A 20,614-nucleotide genomic window follows, 5' to 3' on the forward strand; every position below is an offset into this window, starting at 1 on the left:
TACGAGATCAAGAATCGCAAATGATAATACTAATAGTTATAATTAACATCGGTCCTCCCAAAAACTCGCCATTTTTTTCCATCGAACAAATCCCCACAAATAACGTTTTATCCTTTATTTCCTCTAAAAATGGTCACTTTGTGCAACGCGAAATATAAATTTTAAACAAAACAAGACATTGCTTGCATAGTTTGTTGCAATATACATACATATGATATAAAAGCGTTTTTTCCGATTTACATTGAATTCAATCTCTACAGTATGCTTGCCCCAACGCTGCTACGCAATTATTAAGTTTGCACTTATTCAATATTCCCATATTAAGGAAGTGATTGTTTGACATTATTGAAATGCGTAGCTAAGCAATCATACCTTTTTACCGTTAAGTGGGTAATAATTTATTTGAGACTGTTAGGACGATTGTATTGACAACGAAAAATCCACCGAAATCTCGAATAGAACAAGATCTCGGGCGATCATAATTGAAAACTTTATCCAATTTACCGATCGGATAAAAATTTACAACTTTTTTGAAAAAAGTAATTTTCAAGAAGAATTTTAAATATATTCTCTTTGTAAAAATATAAAAAAAATAATTTAAAAAGAAGCTTCAAAGTTGAACAGCAATCGTTTTGAAAGAATATCCAGTATTATTTGTCCTCCCGAGGATCAAAAGCTTATTTTTTCAAAACGAGTCAAATGTTGTTATTGAAATTTTGTATTCATTTTTCAAACGAGAGAACTGGATCTAGAAATTCAATAAATATCAACGAAATCGTAGTCCATCGTGGACATGCTTTTCGTTGACCTTTCGATGATCATCATGAAAAAACCGTTCAAGTGATCAACAATTTAATCTAAATAATTAGTTTTATAACTAAAACTGATGATAACTAAAAAGATAAATAGTAAATAAATAACTAAAAAATCAGTTATTTTTACTTAATTTTTTTATTTACTTAATTTATCTAAACTTAATTTAACAAATTCAATTATAAATTAGGCGACAATTTAAGAGTAAGATCAACAGAAGAATTTCAACTTAGGTTTACAGCCCCCAATATTGTGCATTAATATTGATTCACCATTGTTTGTGAATGCCATCAGCTGCACAAGTTCAAATTCTTAATAATAAATAATATGATAGAATATTGAACTCTGGTGCAGTTTTGGCATAATAAAGAATGCAACTGATTAAATAATGAACAAGTATAAATAGAAAATTCTTTTCTACTTCTTGTTTCCTTTTTATTCGACTAAAGGTAAAAGTTTGTTTTACTTTTGTATTAGCATTAAAATTGTTTTTTACTATAATTTTAAGCTTTTATTTTAGGTTGCTCCACAATGAAGGTGTTACTTATTTTGTTCAGTCTTGCCATTGCTGCTGCTGCATGGGTCAGGGAAATGGAAAGTAAAACTATTAATTGGTTCTTTTTTTTTTTTTGCAAAAATTTCAAACTGTTATACTTTAAGTATCAATTTGTGGTTTTGCGATATCGAATTTAAATGTATATTCAAATCTTATAATTTTTGAATAAATTCAGATAGAGGATTATACCAAGGAGATATGGTACTGTCACCGTCTGAAATAGAACAAGTTCAAAATGGAACCTTTATGTTCTCGTCACTCGGAGATTTATCCAAAATGTGGCCCAACGCAGTTGTTCCTTATGTTATAGATTCATCTTTAAGTAAGTTTACATATTCTTGTTCTGCTGCTAGAATTCCCAGAATAAGGATACCAACCATTATGCTTTTACTTCAGCGTATTTAATTAAATAGAGTTTTTTTTAATACAAGTTTGTTACTTTATTGAGTTTAAATTCATTTTAAAGTTTATCGCATTGATTTACTTAGGTAGTGAAAAAAAGGCAAGAAGTGGCATTGACAGTGCTATTGCAGATTACCATAAATATACTTGTTTGAGATTTAAACCACGGACAAACGAGAAAGAGTATATTAGATTTTATCGTGGTAGCGGGTAAGTCATGCATAATTTTAAAACAATGTAACAAAAACAATATTAGCAAAAAATAGTGACAATGAAAGTTTAAAGAAAAAAAGCATTTTTTTCATACAGAACTTTAGTATTATGCAAATCCTTCTCTTATTCCCATTGACTTTTCCTTCCTAAAAGTTTTGCTTTTTATTACCCAGTTGCTCGTCACCTGTTGGTTTTACAAAAGGACGCTCAAACGATGTATCACTTTCTGAAGGATGTTGGGGAAAAGCAACAGTTTTGCATGAAGTGGGGCACAGCTTGGGTAATTGCTACACTTATATTACCAATGTAATAGTATTTAAGCTTCGAATTTTATTAGTTTCCCTAATAAAATTTGAAGCTTAAATACTATTATATTGTAATGCAAAAATACAAATAAAAAAAGATGAATACATCAACTTATCTTTAAGGTTTCCATCACGAACAGACTCGGCCTGATAGAGACCAATACGTTACCATTGTAAAAAGTAACATTCACTCAGGTATATAACTATTCAGAATTTTAAATTGTATAATTGAATAAAAATGGGTTAATATATTTTTTAAAGGAATCTAAAAAATAGTTAAAATGAGAACAATGGCGTGCTGGGGGAGGTTGTTTTTGCAACGTCACTGAAAATTTTTTTTTTAAAGAAATGGTAAAGAGTGTTATTGTGTTTTATTTTTACTTATTTATTTGTTTTTTTTTAATATAATCTGATATCCTTTTTCTATTTTTTTTTTTTTTTTTTTTTTTTGCGACAACGCTTATACAGGTACCTATTTTAATTTCGAAAAAGAAAACTCTAGAGATATTAATTCATACGGCGAAGCTTATGACTACTTATCAATGATGCATTATTCTTGGAACGCATTTGCTATTAAGACAGATTCTCCATCTATCATCACTCTTAACAAAGAATATCAATACCATATTGGGCAAGATGAGGGGTTTTCTAGATCAGATGTTATACAACTAAACAAGATGTATAAATGCTGTGAGTGGTCTTTCTATTCTAAATTGTGAAAGGCCGAAATTTTCCGAAATAACCGAAAATCAAATTTATTTATAAAGTAATCCACATAAAAAAGATAACCAAAAATTTTGTTAAATGATATATTTTTTTTATTTACTATCGTCAATATCTTTGAATAAAGTTTTATCTTTTCAAATATAATTATATTTTAGCTGGAAGTTACCCAACGCCTCCTAAATATGAAATTGTTCCAGGTGTGATTATATTATGCTTTGTTATTTTGTTATTTCTTCAAGAAATTATTCTATACTTTTATTATAATCTTTATGTGAAAAAATGTCTCTTTAAGAGACATTTTTCACATAAATATTTTAAATAACATATTAAATCAATTAAAATTTGTTGATCATGGCTGATGTTTGCTGAAACACTTTTCAAAATATGTTGCTTACTTCACATGATTAAAAATAAAATCTTTTTCCTTTTCACATATTCCAACAGGGTGTTACAACACTGGAGGTGCATGCGAAACAGCTGCTGCTGAAGGCAATTGCAATAAACCAGAGTGGCGCACGTATTTGACACGTGCTTGTCGTAGGTCCTGTCGCTTTTGTGGTACAGGAGGAACAAAAACAGACGGACCAGTTGTTACTTACACTTCAGGACCTGTAACCGTTGAACCTAAGACTCCACAACCACCAACAAAAGGTATTACTCTTTAACATTTAGAATTTGTAAATTCAATTTTTTGCAAAGTCTACATTATAAACAGTTTTTTGAAATAATTTTTTTTATGTGCTATGAGCAAGTTTGAAATGTTTTTTGTTCAAAGTTTTTTTTATGTACGTTTTTTTCTCCATTATTTGATAACTTTAAGTAAAGAACTTGTAATTAAAAAAAAAAAAAGACTGATTAATTGAGCATCATTAGTAAAAGTTTTATTATCAAATTTGATTTATACAACAACAATGTTTTTATACAAAATATATTTATATTAAAACATTTACTAAAAAAAACTTTAAACTTTTTTTTTCAATCTATTTTTTACTTTCTTATATTTTTAATTTTTTTTATCTCTAATCTTCAAAAAAAAAAATTTTCATTAATTTTTATAAACACTTTTTATGTTACCAATAGTTTATAACATTTAAGAAGACTTTGTATAAAACTTGCATAGGTTTTAAAGCATCTCACTGAAAACTCGCATATATGATTTATTATGTACAATATCTTTTTAGGAGGCGATTGCAGAGATAAACACACCAACTGCATCCAGTTTATTAAAGATTGCAAAGTCCATCCTGATTACTTTAAAACTTACTGTCAAAAGACATGTAATTTCTGTTAGTTTTTAAAAAAAGTTTGAAAAAAATAATAAACCTTTGTTTTATTTTTCTAATTGAAATTAAAAAATTTGTTACTACAATACTAAAATAATTCAAAAAATGATAAATTCTTTCCGACATCAAGTGGTAAAAAAAGTTCCTCAGTCAATTAGCAGTGATATGTGGAAATTATTTGAAGTCTTAATGCGGGCTCACAAGAGTCATAGATGAAGTGAAAAAAAGGTTGAGAGAACTTGATATAAACAAAAAAAAAAAAAAAAAAAAAAGTGATCTTGTTCTAATAACAATTTTTTCAGTATCTCTTGAAGATAAAAATGGCTACGAGCTCAGCTGAAAAATTAGAATCCCGACATTGACTATTACTCTCAACCTGCTCGTTTTAGATCAACAGCATTAAAACTCCAATTTGGTTGGAGTTTCGTTGATAGCTGTAAAGTTTTTCGAGATTTTTCAATATTTCTATAGTTTATGAATTTCTTATATAATCCTATATAAAGCTGCAAAACATAAGGCAATATTATATATTGAAATATATTTACTAAAGAGGTTTTTGAATAATGTAGAACTGATTGAGACAAACTCCTCTGCCGTATTGTGAGGGCGGTGTTTTCTTTACTTGTTTGTTACGATAGAGTACGTTTTGTTACGGTTTTGTATACGGTTACGGTATTTTGTTTCATTTGTAGTAGCGGCGGAAAGTTTGTAGTGTCTACTAATTTGATGAGTGCATCTAGTGGAATTTTTTGCCATTCTTCTTGAATCATTTTGAATAATTTATTCACATTTGTTGGTCTTTGATTTGTTAAGTGTCTGTAAAGGTGTTCCCATAGATTTTCAACGGATTGAGACCAGGACTTTGGGATGGCTTAACAAAAACTCGAATTTTTTTTTGTTCAGGTTATATAAATTTGCAAACTTTATTCGATCTTTACGGTTCTTGACCGAAACCATTTTTTTTTTTTTTTTGCTGGTCGTCGGCCAAACAGTTTTGCACGTCAAAGCTGTTCCTTCGTTATTGTAACAGAACGCTTCACATTGTTCTTAATTTCACCAACAACCTATCTTATTCTTCACTTTTTATTCTTGACCTGTCTGATTGTGGTTTGTTCTTAATATTAGTTCTACCGGAAAGTTCTGTCCATTTTTGGAATAAAGCATAACACGAATTTTTCTTGACCATGGAGGTTTGGTTCTTAAACTTTGGGGCGAACTGATTTTCATTAAAATGTTATCTTAATTATATATTAAAAAAAAAAAAAAAAATTTTTTTTTTTTTTTTTTTTTCAGATATATTACATATTAAAATATAATTCCTATAAATTTTATGATAATCGAATATTTTATTAAAAAGTTATGGAAAAAATTTAAAAAATAAATGACTACCCTTAATTTTTCCGCCGCTTCTTAAAGTTGTTGGGTGCTTTTATCTTTGTCAAAGATGTCGGGTGTTTATGCTGGTTTGTTTTGAATTGCCCTTAGTGTGTCTGTACTTATTGAATGATGTTCACGTATGGTTCGTTTAAAATGGTAAACTTGTTGCCTTCTAACACTTTAGATTTAAATAAAGATTGAACTGTAAAAAATAACTAAATCTTAATGTATAATAAAGATATGGTAACTTCTAACTCGAAATATAAATAGTAATACTAATTACTGCTGGTCTTTTTCGCGTTTTTTCTTTTTTGTAATTAAAATTTTCCCGAATGTTTAAGTTATTTTAATGCACTTCGAATGCAAATAGTAACATGCAATCGAACCTAATTCAAAAATATCCTAACATGTTTGAAACTGATGCACAAAATTTTTACCTATATTGGAATTATTCTCAACATCTCAAAAATCTTCTCTGCTTTTCTTTTTCTTTAAAAATCTTCTTGTTCTTCACCTTTTCTTCTTTTACTACTTATTGTTTTAACTTCGACCTCCGAGCTCTCTGAACAGGTTTTAACAGTTATCTTTTCGCTAGTAGAAATCATTTTATTTTTCATGTAATGAGTATCCACATATCCTTTTTTAAAATCCAGTGTGGGATAAGGGGACCCAAAATAATTACAACCCCCTCCCCGGCCTTTAAGATCCTTAACCCACCTTTTGATAGCCCCCGATTTTAGAGTAAAGGGGGTACTTATTTTCCCTGAATCTCCAGAGAAGCTTTTTTTAACTATTTTATTTCCACTTATGAAATCAGTCCTTAAACGAACTTTGTGCGTGTAGTTATATGTTTCTATTTTTCTTTTAGCCTGTAAATTTACTATAAATGAAATAGAACCTGACATACTCTCTGGGTAGAGGTATATTACCCTAATTTGCAGACCCCTATGCTTTTGCATGTTTAACTTTTACAAGCACACTGCTTAATTATATAGCTTTTTTTTTTTTTTTTTTTTCTCGACTAAAACATATCTGCAAAACGAGTACCTTTAATTTTTAAATTTATTCGATAAAGTTTATTAAACTCATGAAAACTCATATTTGCTACAGTCAGTTTATTATAACAATCTTCTTACATACTTAAATTTTTATAGAAAAACCATGGGACTAATTTAAGTTTTGAGTTATGTTAACTCCCACAGAACGAATGAAAAGACCTCATCACATAGTTTTAGTTTTGACAGCAATCAAAATTTCATATGATAGTGACAGTCATAAGAGTAATAAATTTTTAGACACATGGTTGTTGTTGAAAGTTTGTGCATTTTGTTGTTTTGTTGTTCACCTTCGGCGGTTTTGTTAATTATTAAAAGTAGAATTATTAGATTTAAACGCGGATCGAAAAGATGGCTGAAACTTCGACTGAAGACGTGTTTCTAGCAGAAAAGGTTGTTGATTCAGGATTCGGCCAGGTAATATACAACTTTTTTATCTACAGCTTTTCTTGAGCAATTTACGCGTTACTTTATGGATAGTATTTTTGGTTAAGGGCAGAAGGGAATTTGGGAACATTAAACAAAGGCCACCCTGACCACCCATTTCATCCGGCAGCAACGACCAAAGTTACTAATTTTTAAATTTTAAGATCGACGCTAACATCGTCAACTGATGTTCAAATGTTCTTTTAATGTAAAACAAGAAAATGTCATTTCTTTATGTTATAGATATGTAAAAGTAAACCTAAAGTAGCACAGTTAAGGTAGCTAAATTGTACTACGTAGCTACGTTACCTATTTGCTAGGTAAACTAATAGGCCTACCAATGTATAATGATTTAATTAAATACCTGATATATTTTTGTATTGTCGTTCATAGTGTTATAATTCCTATATAACTTGCTTTATAATTTATACTGGTGCATAGTTATTTTATTGACAAAAAGCTTTTCAAGTATTTAATTTTCATGCTTAAGATTTATCTTATTTGATTTCTTGATGAAAAGTTTAGTGTGTATTTTATCATGCAACTATATAATGTATAAAACAAATATTTAAAAATAATTTAGTTTTTAAATTTGCAATTGTATTATATTTTGCTTTTGTAGCAAGATGGAAAAAGGTACTACAAAATTAAGTGGGTACGATACACGTGGGAAGCAGAAGATACTCTTACTCATCTTAAAGATATGCTAGATAGATTTTGGGAGGAGCATAGTGAAAACCAAACAAAATTAAAAGTTAATGATGAAATATTAACTAATGGGAACAGCTCTCCTGAAAAGGTATTTTTGAAGTGTTGGTTGGCCATATATTTATTGACATTATTGGGAGAGTAGTATGTTACCATATTAGTATTACTTTATAAAAAACTAACTTGTATTAGTAACCATTTATGTTTCAAGTAACAGTAATTGGTTACTATTATGAGTTATTTTTTTAAAAAAGTATATTGTTTTGTCCTGTTGATGATATTTTATTTATACAACAATTATGCTGCCTGAGTTAAACATTTTATACAATCTGAAGAGAACTCCTTCATGAGCTTTTTATTATTGTAAGCCTACTGAAATAACTTCTGAAAACATGTTTGCTTCTGCTCTTGTTTATGCTAAATTCTCTCTGCAATTTTTAAAATATGGTAACCAAGAACTGATATCAGTTTCTCTTAAAAGCTGTAACAGAAAAGTATGCAGCAGAGGAATTCCAAACTGTTGAGAAAAAACTCATATAGTCTTCTTTCTATCTGAAACATCACAAGATATTAATTGTCTAGTTTACTACACTACAGTGAAGTCTTTTTTTTTTTTTTTTTGTTTTGTTTTTTTTTTTTGTTTGTTTTTGTTATAACATATTAAGCTATAAAATGCTCCTGTTGAAGATTTGTTTATTCTCAGCCTTAAATCTAGTTGTTATTGTACCTAATAAGAAACCTAAAATGTAGCACATATTTATTGTTGTCTTATTTTCTGCTTCTATGTATGTATAATAAAAATTCATCAGCAATTAATTTTTTTTTTTTTTGATTTTAAAAATATTTATTTAGAGTGATTTGACAACAATTTTACCTCTTCAAAAAAATGATGTCAATGATGTTGATGAGCACTCCTCAATCAATGAGTCTGGACTTGCTGTCAGAGTGCTTTTAAAAAGCGAGTCCAATGAAGGTTTCAACTTTTTCTTTTAAAATACTTAATAGTCATCAAATCCTAATACATTAATCATATGTGCCCTATAATCAGCATGTGCCCTTAAAATCTGCAAAAACTTTGGCCCCTTTTTTAAATTTTTTTTCGTAAAGGTTATTGTTTTTGATTTTGAAATCTTTGACTGGTACGTAAACAAGAAGTAAAATGATAAACTTACTATGAATAACAAAAACAAGATCATCATCATTGACCTTTATCTCTTGTTTGTTGAGCCTAAGGACATTACAGTAAGACTTAAGATGGCTAAACTAACTGTGCATGATATTTTAAGTTGATGAATGTTTTTAGTTGCATAGAGAGGAAACCAGGAAGTAGTAGATAAAGACTGTAAGGACTTTAAGGTTTATTAGAGCAGTTAAAGGCCAAATTCAGTTCAATCCAGTCCAATCGGTAAGGAAGATGGACGAGGTACTCTCTCTGAATAAGCGCCTAATCAGAGATGTTGTTAAATATGACCTGATGGCCAGGTCTAGAGCTAGATCCAAAAGTAAGCTTGTTACTGAAGAAGGCCAAACAAGTTGAGAGAAGTAAGAATCTTTAGTCCATCCTTAAAGAAGTTCAACCAAAAATTCTATTCTCAGATGAAAAATGTTTTATGGTGGATTTTGTATCAAATAGCAGGAATGATTGCTATATTAGCACCTCAAAGCCTGAAGATGTTCCAGGGTCCACTAGGTTCAAGTTCAGAAACGTTCTGTGATGTTTGCAATTGTAGCCTCCAATAGCCTGAAGATACCTCTTGTTTTTATTGATTTAGGAGTCAAAATAATTACAAATGTGTACAATAAAATCTTACAAGACTATGTCCAGCCATGGATCAGCTTTTACTTCTACCCTGACCCAAAGTTGTGTACTAGCAAGATGGAACTCGACCTTATACAGCCAAAAAGATCAAGGAATGGTTCAGAAAAAACATGCCATATTTTTTAAAGAGTGTTTTTTGGCCACCAAGCTCCCCAGATTTAAACATTTTTGGCTACAGTATATGGAAAGATGTTGAACCAAAGGCCTGTGCATCTCCCCACAACAGTATTGCAGCTTTGACGGCCTCTATTATCAAGCATTAGAATTTCATGTCCTGAAAACATATAAGAGTTTTAGGCCCAAAATTGAAGCTGTGATCAAGGTCAATGCTGTACACGTTGAGTAATTTATTTAAAATTTATTGGAAAATGACAAAATAAATTATTTTTGCCAAAAGTACTGTCTTGCTTTTACAACCTACCATTTTCAAAAATTAGTATGGTTTTTGAGGGCACATACTGTATGGTTTTGTTTATTTGATTACATTGCTTATTTTATTATTATCTTATTGTACATTTTACACTATTAGCTATCGATTCTATTTGGCTTTTTTTATAATTCTATTAGTTAATGCTTTCATATATTTTTTTTAATAGCGGTGATTTTTTCGGAAACCGACACAGGATTATCTGGTATTCAGCGAGAGGCTTCTTCTGCTGAAGATTCTTTCAGTGAAAAATCTTTAACTATTGATAAACATTCTTGTGGAGTGTGTCTTCGTACTTATAGTTCTCAACAGTCATTGCGTCACCATAAGCGTACTCATCATCAAAATGAAAAGTCTTTTCAATGCAATACCTGCTTGAAATACTTTGTTGAACGGTCAACTCTCAAACGTCATATGATTATTCACATGGATGAAAAACCTTACAAATGTGATCACTGTGATCGTGCATTTAGTGATAAATCAACATTGCGTAGGCACATAATTACACATACAGGTACTAAGCGGTTTGTTTGCACTAATTGCAATAAAAGATTTACACGTAATGAACATCTACGTCAGCACATGTATATTCATACTGCTGAGAAATTGTATAAGTGTGACATATGCTCTAAAGATTTTAGACAGCGCTCAACGTTAAAGAACCATATGCTACTACATAGAGCAGATAAAGCTATGAAGTGGAAGTGTGATACATGTAATACATTATTTGAATTCCAACATGAATATGATGTTCATGTTGCAATATGTGACAGCATCGGTGGAGCTCAAGGTGAGAAATGTCAGTTCTGTGAAAAACGTTTTCTTGATAATGATGTACTACTGCGACATATGTTATCTCATGCTGATGAAAGATCCTATAAATGTGAGTTTTGCAACCAATCTTTCTCGGATAAATCTGAACTAACTGATCATGAATTCCTACATTCTGAAAAAAAGCCATATAAATGTGTTATTTGTGATCAAGATTTTATGAGAAAAGGTTCTCTGCTTTCGCATATCACTTCACAACACCCCGAACAAGCTGTCTATGAATTAGTTGATCCATCCGTGGATTATCAGATAACCAATGGTGCAATATCTCTTGATAGTCAAGGACTAGCTCAATCTGTTCGTTTTGTTCTTCCAGGAACTGCTACCATTAGTGATGTTTCATTACGACAAATGAAACTTTCCAATGACAAAATGAAAAACAGTTCTTTAGAGAATTCTTCTAATATTGCAGTTAACATGGCGACAAATTCTAATGGTATGAGGAACAATCAATTGCTTGATCAAACATCACCACTTAATCAGTGTCACACCGATGAGGCTGAGATGCAGCGGGAAGACAATCACTTGAACCTACAGCCTGGAGACAATCAACTTCTGCAAGTAGACCTAGTACAAATGGACAATGGTAATCAGTTTGTGCAAGCTATTCATGCGTACATCCAACCAAATCAGCATCTAAATAACCAATCGAGTGATTCCCAATCTTTCAAACATTTGAAAAATTGTGTCATCGATAAACCGGAAGAACTCTCAGATTTAGTTGTTGATGAGAACCTGATATTAGGTGATGATAATTTTAATGGAGAAAGAGATGAGGGTGGAGACAGTATTATCGATGATAGCAATGTAAAGACACCTAATCCGCAACAGAATGATATTACTGAGGAAGACATGCTTTAATAAATTTCTAAAAATAAAAAAAATTATTCCTAAAATGAATATTTGAATAAAAGAATCGCTTTTTAAAACCCTTTACGGTTTTAAAAATTTGTTAAGATTTTTGAAATGAAAATTAAATTGTTTTTTAAACTAAAAAAAGGCTTTTTTCTTTATTTTAACAATGAAATTATTTTGTAATTAAAGGTTCTAATATATTTTGAATGTACTGAGAAATTTTATAGAATAACGCGAATGAAAGTATTTACGTTTACGCCGTGTAAATAATGAATGCTGATAGATCGAGTGCGTCATCATTGACACTGGTATTCAGTCGATTAAATGTTTATTCGTCCAGACTGGGCGTGTGATCATTTTTCGTATTCAACTTGCAGACATTCACCTTTTACAAACACCAGTTAAAAATGATGCCCTGATAATAAAAAAATGTATTTGATTCAAAAAATATATAAATTTTACTCTCGGTAATACATATCTTGGGAAAGTTGTGTTTTTCTCATCTCAATAAATGTAACTTTTTAATGTGAAAACGAGGCTGAAATAAGTTGCAAAAAAAAAAAGGAGATCAAAGAATTAATTCAATTTTTATTCACTTAGATATTTGAAAGGTCTATGACTAAAACCATTCGAGTAAGGTAGGGTATTTACCCTAACTTACTCAAATGGTCTTAAAACTCACATTTATAGGATCTTCCGGTACTTTTAAAAAGAAAGACTTTCTTATCTCAAAAATATGTTAGTTAATCGCTTATTTGACTCTAAAAGTAAAAGTAGACCCAGAGATAAGTTTTTTGCAGGAAAATAGTTAAGAATATGTTTATGGCTATATAAGTGGCATATGGCGCCATGATTTCCTATATAGATGATTATGCAGGATAATTGTATATTATAGCTTCAAATTGTTCTTCTTAACTACTAGCTTCGCATTTTTTTCTTGCGGGAGACCATGTATTTGCCTTATTAGCGGGCACACCCTGCGTTAGAATAATTATAAAACTGAGATCTGCGTCGATGTCTGGTAGGTCTAAAAAAAAGATTGGTGGAGGTTTATAAATTAGGCGCCGTTGTTACTTGGTAAAACACCCAGCATTCGCCGATTTTTTCGATCTAGTCTCATAAAAATTATTTTCTCATTCATTTTTTAATAAATAATTGATCTCGAAGTTTGATCGTATAGAGAAAAGATTGCTCTTTAGGATGCCCTTAAAATGAATGACCTCTGATAATAAATAAGGAACCTATAGTCCCCGAAAATCAAAAACGGCAGCCACTGGCGTGTCCCCCAACTTTGTACCCTACGTTTTTGAACTTCCGCCAACGTTCGCTTAATTGTTTTTTTTAAAAAAAATAGATATTCTTTTAGTCGTTTTTTGACTTAATTGTAAAATTTATAAAGAAAAATAAAAGAATATCAACAAAAAAATCTATACATTTTTATGATTTTTAACTAAAAATTTGACTTTGATCCTTGCTCATGTAGTTTCACCAGCTCTTTGTTGCACCTGCTCAATGACGTCCTATCACCTGAAAAATAGAGATCAATTTAATTAACGCATTTTGTATCAATAGTGCAGTTGAATTGATAGACTTGGGCTAGCTTAAAGCTCTAGATATTTTTATGTTACTTTATAAAAGAACAGATAGGTTGTTAGACTTTAGTTAATTTTAAGATGTTCTTACCAGAATTAGAAGTGTATTTTAAAACTGGCTTTTTCTTTTTCGGCTTATTCTTAGCTTTAGCTGATGAGATTAGCTTCCTCTTTGCCACCATTGGTTGGCCTGCGAAATTTTCTTTTGAATAACTCATTAGGATTGACGAGGTGGAAAGCGTCCACAAGCTTCGTCCAGCCACTCTTCATGGGGCCAAATAGCCCCATGTCAAATCGCTGTAGGAAATGAGTGGTATTAGGTGGAATGAGGCTTAAAATTATTTGTAAATCTGCTTCTTCATTAAATGAAATTGTATCTGACTTTCATGTTTGTCCTTCCAAACAATAATTGGTCTTTGAGTATTATTATCTGTCAGTCACTGGTCAAATGCGTTGCATATATATTCATAGAGAACTTTATGATATATATATAACCCTTAGCAGATTTAACAACAGCGACTAAATTTGGAGGCGATGACTGGTTTTCATATATAATAAGAGGACGAGGAAGAGATCCGTCAGCATCAACATTTGCTATAATAAAAGTGCAAAACAAATTGTAAAGAAAAACTAGTAGGCTAAGCTATCATACTATCATGTTAAGTTTTCCTGTTGAGCTATCATGCTCTAAGATATGTAAAATTAAAACCAATTCATAGTGCTGTAAATTAAAACCAATTCATAGTGCTGTCTTTGTTTATCTCTATTTCTATATCTTTATCTTTCTTTAGCTGTATAAGGAACATTTTTTGATCCTCTGCCAGCCATGACTCATCAAAGTTAAAATTGGGCTTGGGTTGATATAGGATATTTAGATCTTTCTCCGCCAAGTAGCTTCTAATATCCACGAACCACTGTTTAATTACTTGTTGTGAAACATTAGGTCGGTTTGCACTTAATGACTCCGTTATGCATGCAAATATGTTACTATGCCTCGCCATATGATAATTTGTACCATGGCCTACTATATAACACGGCCGGATTTGTTGCCTTGAACGCAAAAAATTAGTGGGCCGAAAAAACATGAGTTTGAAGTTTACAATGAACCGATTTAACAATCTTAAATTAAACTTTTTTTAATTCAAGTAATACTTTATTTTGCAATGCCAAAAAAGTGTTGTGTTGTTGGTTGTAGAAGTAATTATAAGCGAAAGATTGAAGAATGTTCCAGTAACAGCAACCACGTAACATACAAAACTGTGTTTAGTTTTCCTGATAGCAATCAGTTAGATCTTCGAAATTGTTGGATTAAGTTTGTCAACCGAGCTGATTGGAGCCCCACAGAAAACTCAGTTATATGTATCGATCATTTTGAAGATAAATATTTAAAAAGAGGTAAACGTATAACATTGAATTATTGCGAAAATCCTATACCAACAATTATTACCAACCAAAACATCCTATCAAAGCCATCTTTAATTCAATCAACCTCAGCTTTACGTAAGCCCCCTGCAGTTCGTATATATTCTCATCCTTTTCTCGATGAAACATACGATTTTAGAAAACATGATACAATTAAAAGCATTATAGATCTTAATGAAAGTTTTTGTCCAGCAGGATTTTCATTTAAACTAGTTGATAACCGTGTGTTATTTCTTCGAATTTATTTCGATGACGGGGATGTTACTCCTAACATTGAGAGTATTACTATTGATAAAGACTTACATGTAAAGCTACATATGAAAGGTATCCCAGTTCCATTGCCTAAATGGTTTAGAGAAGGCAGTGTTTGTAAATTGACCAGTGCCAGTATGCTTGTTAATTTTGTTTCTTATATGCATGAAGTTGCAAAGAATGTATCAAAAAGTGTATTATCAGATTTATATAAATTATCTCTTTATAAACCACAAGGACGTCCAATCTACACAAATGAAATCATTAGATTTTCTCTAATGCACAGATATACATCAAAACAGGCTTATACTTTGCTATTAGAAGAGTTTCCACTTCCTTCGTTGTCTTATTTAAAATCACTTTCAAAGGGTGGCATTGATCCATTATCAGGATTATTATTACTTTTGGAAAATGGTAGTATTAGTGCTGACTGTGTTGTTTTAATTGATGAGATGTATTTACAAAAAGGTGTCCAATATCATGGAGGAAGTTTAATTGGTGCTGATGATGATGGTAATTTCTATTCTGGTATAGTTGTGTTCATGGTGGTTAGCTTGAAAGAATCTATCCCCTTTGTAATTAAGGCCTGTCCAGAATTTCAAATTTCTGGTTCTATGATTAGTTCACATATAGAAGAAACGTTAGATACTTTATATAAAGCATCTTTTAATGTACGAGCTATAATAACTGACAATCATGCAACAAATGTTTCAGCATTTAAAATTCTACGTTTAAAGTTTGGTGAACAAGATAATGAAATATATTTTACTTTTATGGGACACCGGGTTTACAATTTATATGACAGTGTTCATTTACTGAAAAACATTAGAAATAATTTATTAAATTCAAAACGGTTTGTATTTCCACCTTTTGATTTTATTGAGTTTGATGATATTATTCATGTTGAAGCTGGAGAAATTTCTTGGAGTTTATTGCATAATGTTTATGAGAAAGATGAATTGTTACCTGCTAATTTAAAAAAAGCTTTCAAATTGTCTGCCCAAACTTTACATCCAGGAAACAACAAACAAAGTGTTCCTTTAGCTTTAAATATTTTTGATGAAACCACCTCTGCTGCAATCATCAGCTATTTTCCAAACAAAACTGCAGCTGCTGGATTTCTAAGGCTTATTAATATTTGGTGGACTATTTCTAATTCAAAGGTAATGTTTAATACAAACAATAGGATTGGTAATGCAGCTATTCCAGGTGACAAAAGGTCACAATTTTTACGAGTTTTTGCAACATGGATTAATGAATGGAAAAACTTGCAGTTTCAAAGATGTAATAAGTATACTTTATCTGCTCAAACAACTAATGCATTAATTACAACACTGAAGGGTACTGCAAGTCTGATTGAAGATTTATTTTCAGAAGGATATAAATATGTTTTAACTAGCAGGTTTCAAACTGATCCATTAGAAAGACATTTCAGTAAATATCGACAAATGAGCGGTGGAAGATTTTTAGTCAGTTTACGTGAAGTTCAAAGCTCTGAAAAGATATTATGCATGAAATCCTTAATTAAAGCCAATATCAATTGTTGGACGAGCAATCTTAAACTTGATACAAAAATTGACAAAAATGAACTTTTAATAAAATTGGAAAAATATAGCAATGAAATTCAAGAGAATGAGCTTTGTCATGACTCTTACGAAGTTGCAATCAATATATCTGGTTACATCACGAAAAAGATTGGGGATAACTGTCTGAAATCATTAAGTTTCAATAAAGTCTCAACAGAATATCTGGAAATTCTTTCACGTGGTGGTTTAACAAAACCTTCCAAAGAATTAGCTAACTATGTTTGTAATGGGTTTATAATTCTGGACACTGTAAAGAAAATGTTATCAAAGTATTCCCATGATATAAAAAATGCATCCTTGCTAGCGCTAGAAAAATATCAACCAAGTGATAGTGATTTTATGTGTATAGAACATGAGGAATGGGGAAGGCATTTGGTAAACACAATTATTACCAACATATATTTTAACAATGAACAACAAATTAAAAATGGAAACATTAGAAAAAATGAAGTTGCTGCCTTTAAAGTTCGACAAACCAAAAAAGACAAATGAATAAACCCATAACAACATAGTATATGTATATTGTTTTTTTGAGAAACAAAAGAAACTTGACTTGATTAATCTTTTTGTAATATATGTAAATGCTTTCAGTAAATGTGTACATTTAAAAATTATGCTAGTTTTACTAACATTTTTGTTAATTTTAGTTGTTTGAACCAATAATTTTAAGACTAAGATTTTGTAGATTAAAATTGATGGCTAAAATAGATAGTTCATTCGGCTTAATGCAATCATGATTTATTATTAGCTAACTGTTTTAGTGTTTGAAGGTTAAGAATTTTGGTAATAGTAATAATTATAGCTAAGAGCAAATTATTTAAATATTATTAATGTCTTTATAGAATTACCTTCAGGTTTTGATTCAAAAGCTAAAAACCTAAAATCGGCCCACTAATTTTTTGCGTTCAAGGCAACAAATCCGGCCGTGTTATATAGTAGGCCATGAGTAAAATAATAAAATTAAAATTTTTCACTAACCACTTATCTCCAGGTTTTAACAACCCTAATCTACCTAATTGATAAGATCTATCCCTGTTTATTTAAAAAATAGTAAATAAAATATGTTGCTACCTAGGCATTAATAACTTATACCAAAGGTTATTAAGTAGAGAAAGGTTAACAGATAGTGACATTCCGAAAGACAAATACAGTTTAAGCTTACCTCTTTAATTACGCAACAGCCTCCGCTATATCTTCTTCAGTATACCCATCTCTAGTAGCCATTCTGGATGTGCTACGACTTTTCTTATTCATCTTTAACTAGATTTGTTAAATTTAAGTAATTAGAAGCAAGTTTAAAATTAGTGGCTACCCGGTAAAACTGCTTTTAAATTTGTTTAACTTACGTATTGACTTACGTGCCACAGTTTATATTTTATAATAAGGACAAAAAAAAGTCAAACTTTTTTAAAAAAATTTTGATGGCGGTTACCAGCAACGCGGTTTTATAACTTCCAGTGTTCGCCACCCCACATCCACCCTTTCAAATTCATCCACTAATTCTATGTTTATAAGATATTCCTGTATCTTAATAACACTCTGAAAAAAGAAAAATAATAAATTTGATGATAAACAACATGTTTTTTGAATTTTTTATCCAAATGATTTTTTTAAAGTTTTTCATTAAGCATTAAGGATTTTTTAGGACAGTTTTTTTTCTAAAAAATTCCGTGCCTTTATTTTTAAAGTTACGATAATCAAATTTTCCTCAGTTATAAAGAGAAAGCTTTTTTTAGATAAGATTTCTGAACTTTTTAGGAATTAGTTTTTACTCTGCATGCTTTTTTGTGACCAAGTGGCGAAGACTAGGTCGCATGGCTAACCCTAGGTGTTTTACCTTATTTGCTAAATGCCCAGAGAAAACCACTAATATATTTTTCTGAAGATAAACACATAAATTTCCTTGATGTAAGTTTAATCAAAATTGAGAATTTAGAGCTGAAAATTCAATAAAAACCATCATTAAACTTTTTTTTTTTTTTAGTTGAAGATAAATTTTGATTTATGTGTTTATCGATAAAACCCATTTGTTTTTTTATTTTGTTTTTTTTACTTTTTTTTCGTTCAAACTTTACCCCAAACTTTTAACTCAAACAGTCAAAGAAAACTGACTCAGTCAAAAAAGCTAAGAAAAGAAAGTAATTTATGTACCCTTAGCCCTTTTTTTTTTTTAACAATATCGCCTTTGTTTAACGATGTCGCCTTCACTCCTTTTTATCTGTAAAAAAATCTAACGTTAAATCACACAAAAAAAAAAATTATGTCGCGTGAAAGAGTTTAATGCATCCGCTGCATTTTATTTATATTTTAATCGACAGTGATTCTAAATTCAAAGAAATGTTGTTTTTTTTATACGTTTAATAAATGTTTATAAGACGTCGAGATATAGAGACGGAAAAATCACAAATATGAAATGTACATTACGTCATCTCGAAAAATGGTTTCGCTTAAGTCATTTTTAAACCAGTTAAACTTGAAGTAAAAAACTGAGAAGGCTCTACCTCTTAGACATTTTTATTTGCCATTTTCCTCTCAGCCATTTTTGTGTCTTTAAAGAAAGTTAAATTTCGTTTGCTTTATGTAAAAAATAAAATTTACGGCTTTTTGTATTTCGTGATATACATAAAAAACTTCTTCTTCAAAAATTTTTGAAATAAATTTATTTGCTAAGTGCTTTTATGCATTTGCTGGAAAACAAAGTTTCGGATGATTTTTATACTAATGACTATAGTCAAAACAAAATTTCGGATGCATTTGCTACGAGAGGCGCAACTTATCTTTATAGTGAAATTTACAAAATAAAGCTCTGTTAGAAGATCTGTTTCACTTGCGCATGCTCCCAAAATTCCATTTCATGAGAATCTTCTTCTCAAACATGGTGAAAAATAATCTTAACAAGCTCTGGTTGGTTTTTTATAAGTTTACAGTTTACTTGCTTTTACAGTTAGTTTCTCAAGTAATTCATTTAGTTTTTACCAATTAATTCTTTTTTCGAATATGGTTTTTTGAAAATTTTTTTTTTTTTTTTTTTTTTTTTAGTTTGAATTACATTGTAATTTTATGATTGTAATTTACAATCATAAAATTCCTCTAAAGGCAAATTTTACAACCTTCTACTTTTGCTTAAAAAATCTTGTTCCAGATTTCGCAACTAAGAAAATGTGATGAAGTTCAAGCTGATATAGCAGTAGGGGAACCTGTTGTACCTCTGACCACTTTTTGTTTCCGGGCGTTTTTTTGCTCGACGGTTGAATCAATTTATACCATTCAAAGTTAATGTTATTCTCTTATATTTTGCGCAAAAATTATACTTTTGACTTTTTTCTCATTCAACCAATAAGTATCATTTTTGAGCGTTTTTAAAAAAGTACTCAAATAGTCAATGGTACAACATGTACGTTGTACCTTTGACCGAGGTGTGTTGTTCCTTTGACCGTAATGTTATTAATAAGTTCTTATGAATTATTTGGACTTTTAATAAGTAATCATGACATATTACAGCTTTGCTATATGTTATAAAGAAATTTCTAGCCAACCACATGTCAATAAATGCTTATATAAAACCATTTTGTAAGAAATTAAAGACACAGCCGCAGCAAGTTATAACCAAAAAACATTTTTTGATGGTCTAAAGTAAAATTTTGTTTCTTGTCACTTTTATATTACAATTTCAAGTAAAACGTTTTGTTGTAATTCAATTTATTAATTTTGCTTTGAAAAATAACTACTAACTGCAGCATTACATAAGTCTCCCTTAGTTTGGATTTTTTGATACATTTTGTTTTGTATCTAGTCTTGTACAAAGGGTCATTCATTGTCCTTGTACTTAGGGCCGTGTTTTAAAGTAACACCTACGGTCATAATCCTTATGATTTTGCTTTTTTGTTTTTTTGTAGTAAATAAAAGAAAATGACATCAATTATCAGTACTATTTCGATTTAGTCACATTTTTTTCAGTTGGATGCT

The 20,614-nt window shown here is 30.3% G+C and overlaps 3 protein-coding genes across 3 annotated transcripts; all 3 read left to right on the forward strand.

Annotated features, from left to right (window-relative positions):
- Positions 1 to 1,220: 1,220 nt before the first annotated feature.
- LOC145194097 (hatching enzyme 1.2-like) lies at positions 1,221 to 4,337 on the forward strand. Its single transcript, XM_090069662.1, has 10 exons — positions 1,221 to 1,262; positions 1,334 to 1,411; positions 1,545 to 1,691; positions 1,858 to 1,981; positions 2,158 to 2,264; positions 2,413 to 2,484; positions 2,758 to 2,979; positions 3,171 to 3,212; positions 3,460 to 3,666; positions 4,197 to 4,337. The coding sequence occupies exons 2-10, from the start codon at positions 1,345 to 1,347 to the stop codon at positions 4,304 to 4,306; spliced, it is 1,098 nt and encodes a 365-aa protein (XP_089925788.1). The 5' UTR covers positions 1,221 to 1,262; positions 1,334 to 1,344; the 3' UTR covers positions 4,307 to 4,337.
- Positions 4,338 to 7,008: 2,671 nt separating this feature from the next.
- LOC145193760 (uncharacterized) lies at positions 7,009 to 11,940 on the forward strand. Its single transcript, XM_090068799.1, has 4 exons — positions 7,009 to 7,147; positions 7,779 to 7,955; positions 8,717 to 8,837; positions 10,280 to 11,940. The coding sequence occupies exons 1-4, from the start codon at positions 7,082 to 7,084 to the stop codon at positions 11,800 to 11,802; spliced, it is 1,887 nt and encodes a 628-aa protein (XP_089924925.1). The 5' UTR covers positions 7,009 to 7,081; the 3' UTR covers positions 11,803 to 11,940.
- A 2,460-nt stretch (positions 11,941 to 14,400) lies between these two features.
- LOC149880860 (uncharacterized) lies at positions 14,401 to 17,206 on the forward strand. Its single transcript, XM_090069544.1, has one exon. The coding sequence runs from the start codon at positions 14,552 to 14,554 to the stop codon at positions 17,138 to 17,140; it is 2,589 nt and encodes an 862-aa protein (XP_089925670.1). The 5' UTR covers positions 14,401 to 14,551; the 3' UTR covers positions 17,141 to 17,206.
- Positions 17,207 to 20,614: the final 3,408 nt, after the last annotated feature.

The sequence above is a fragment of the Hydra viridissima genome, unplaced genomic scaffold (genome assembly GCF_058129835.1).
Source record: "Hydra viridissima isolate aposymbiotic clone 2 unplaced genomic scaffold, HvirCarnegie_v1 scaffold_12, whole genome shotgun sequence".
In the NCBI taxonomy this organism is placed as follows: domain Eukaryota; kingdom Metazoa; phylum Cnidaria; class Hydrozoa; order Anthoathecata; family Hydridae; genus Hydra; species Hydra viridissima.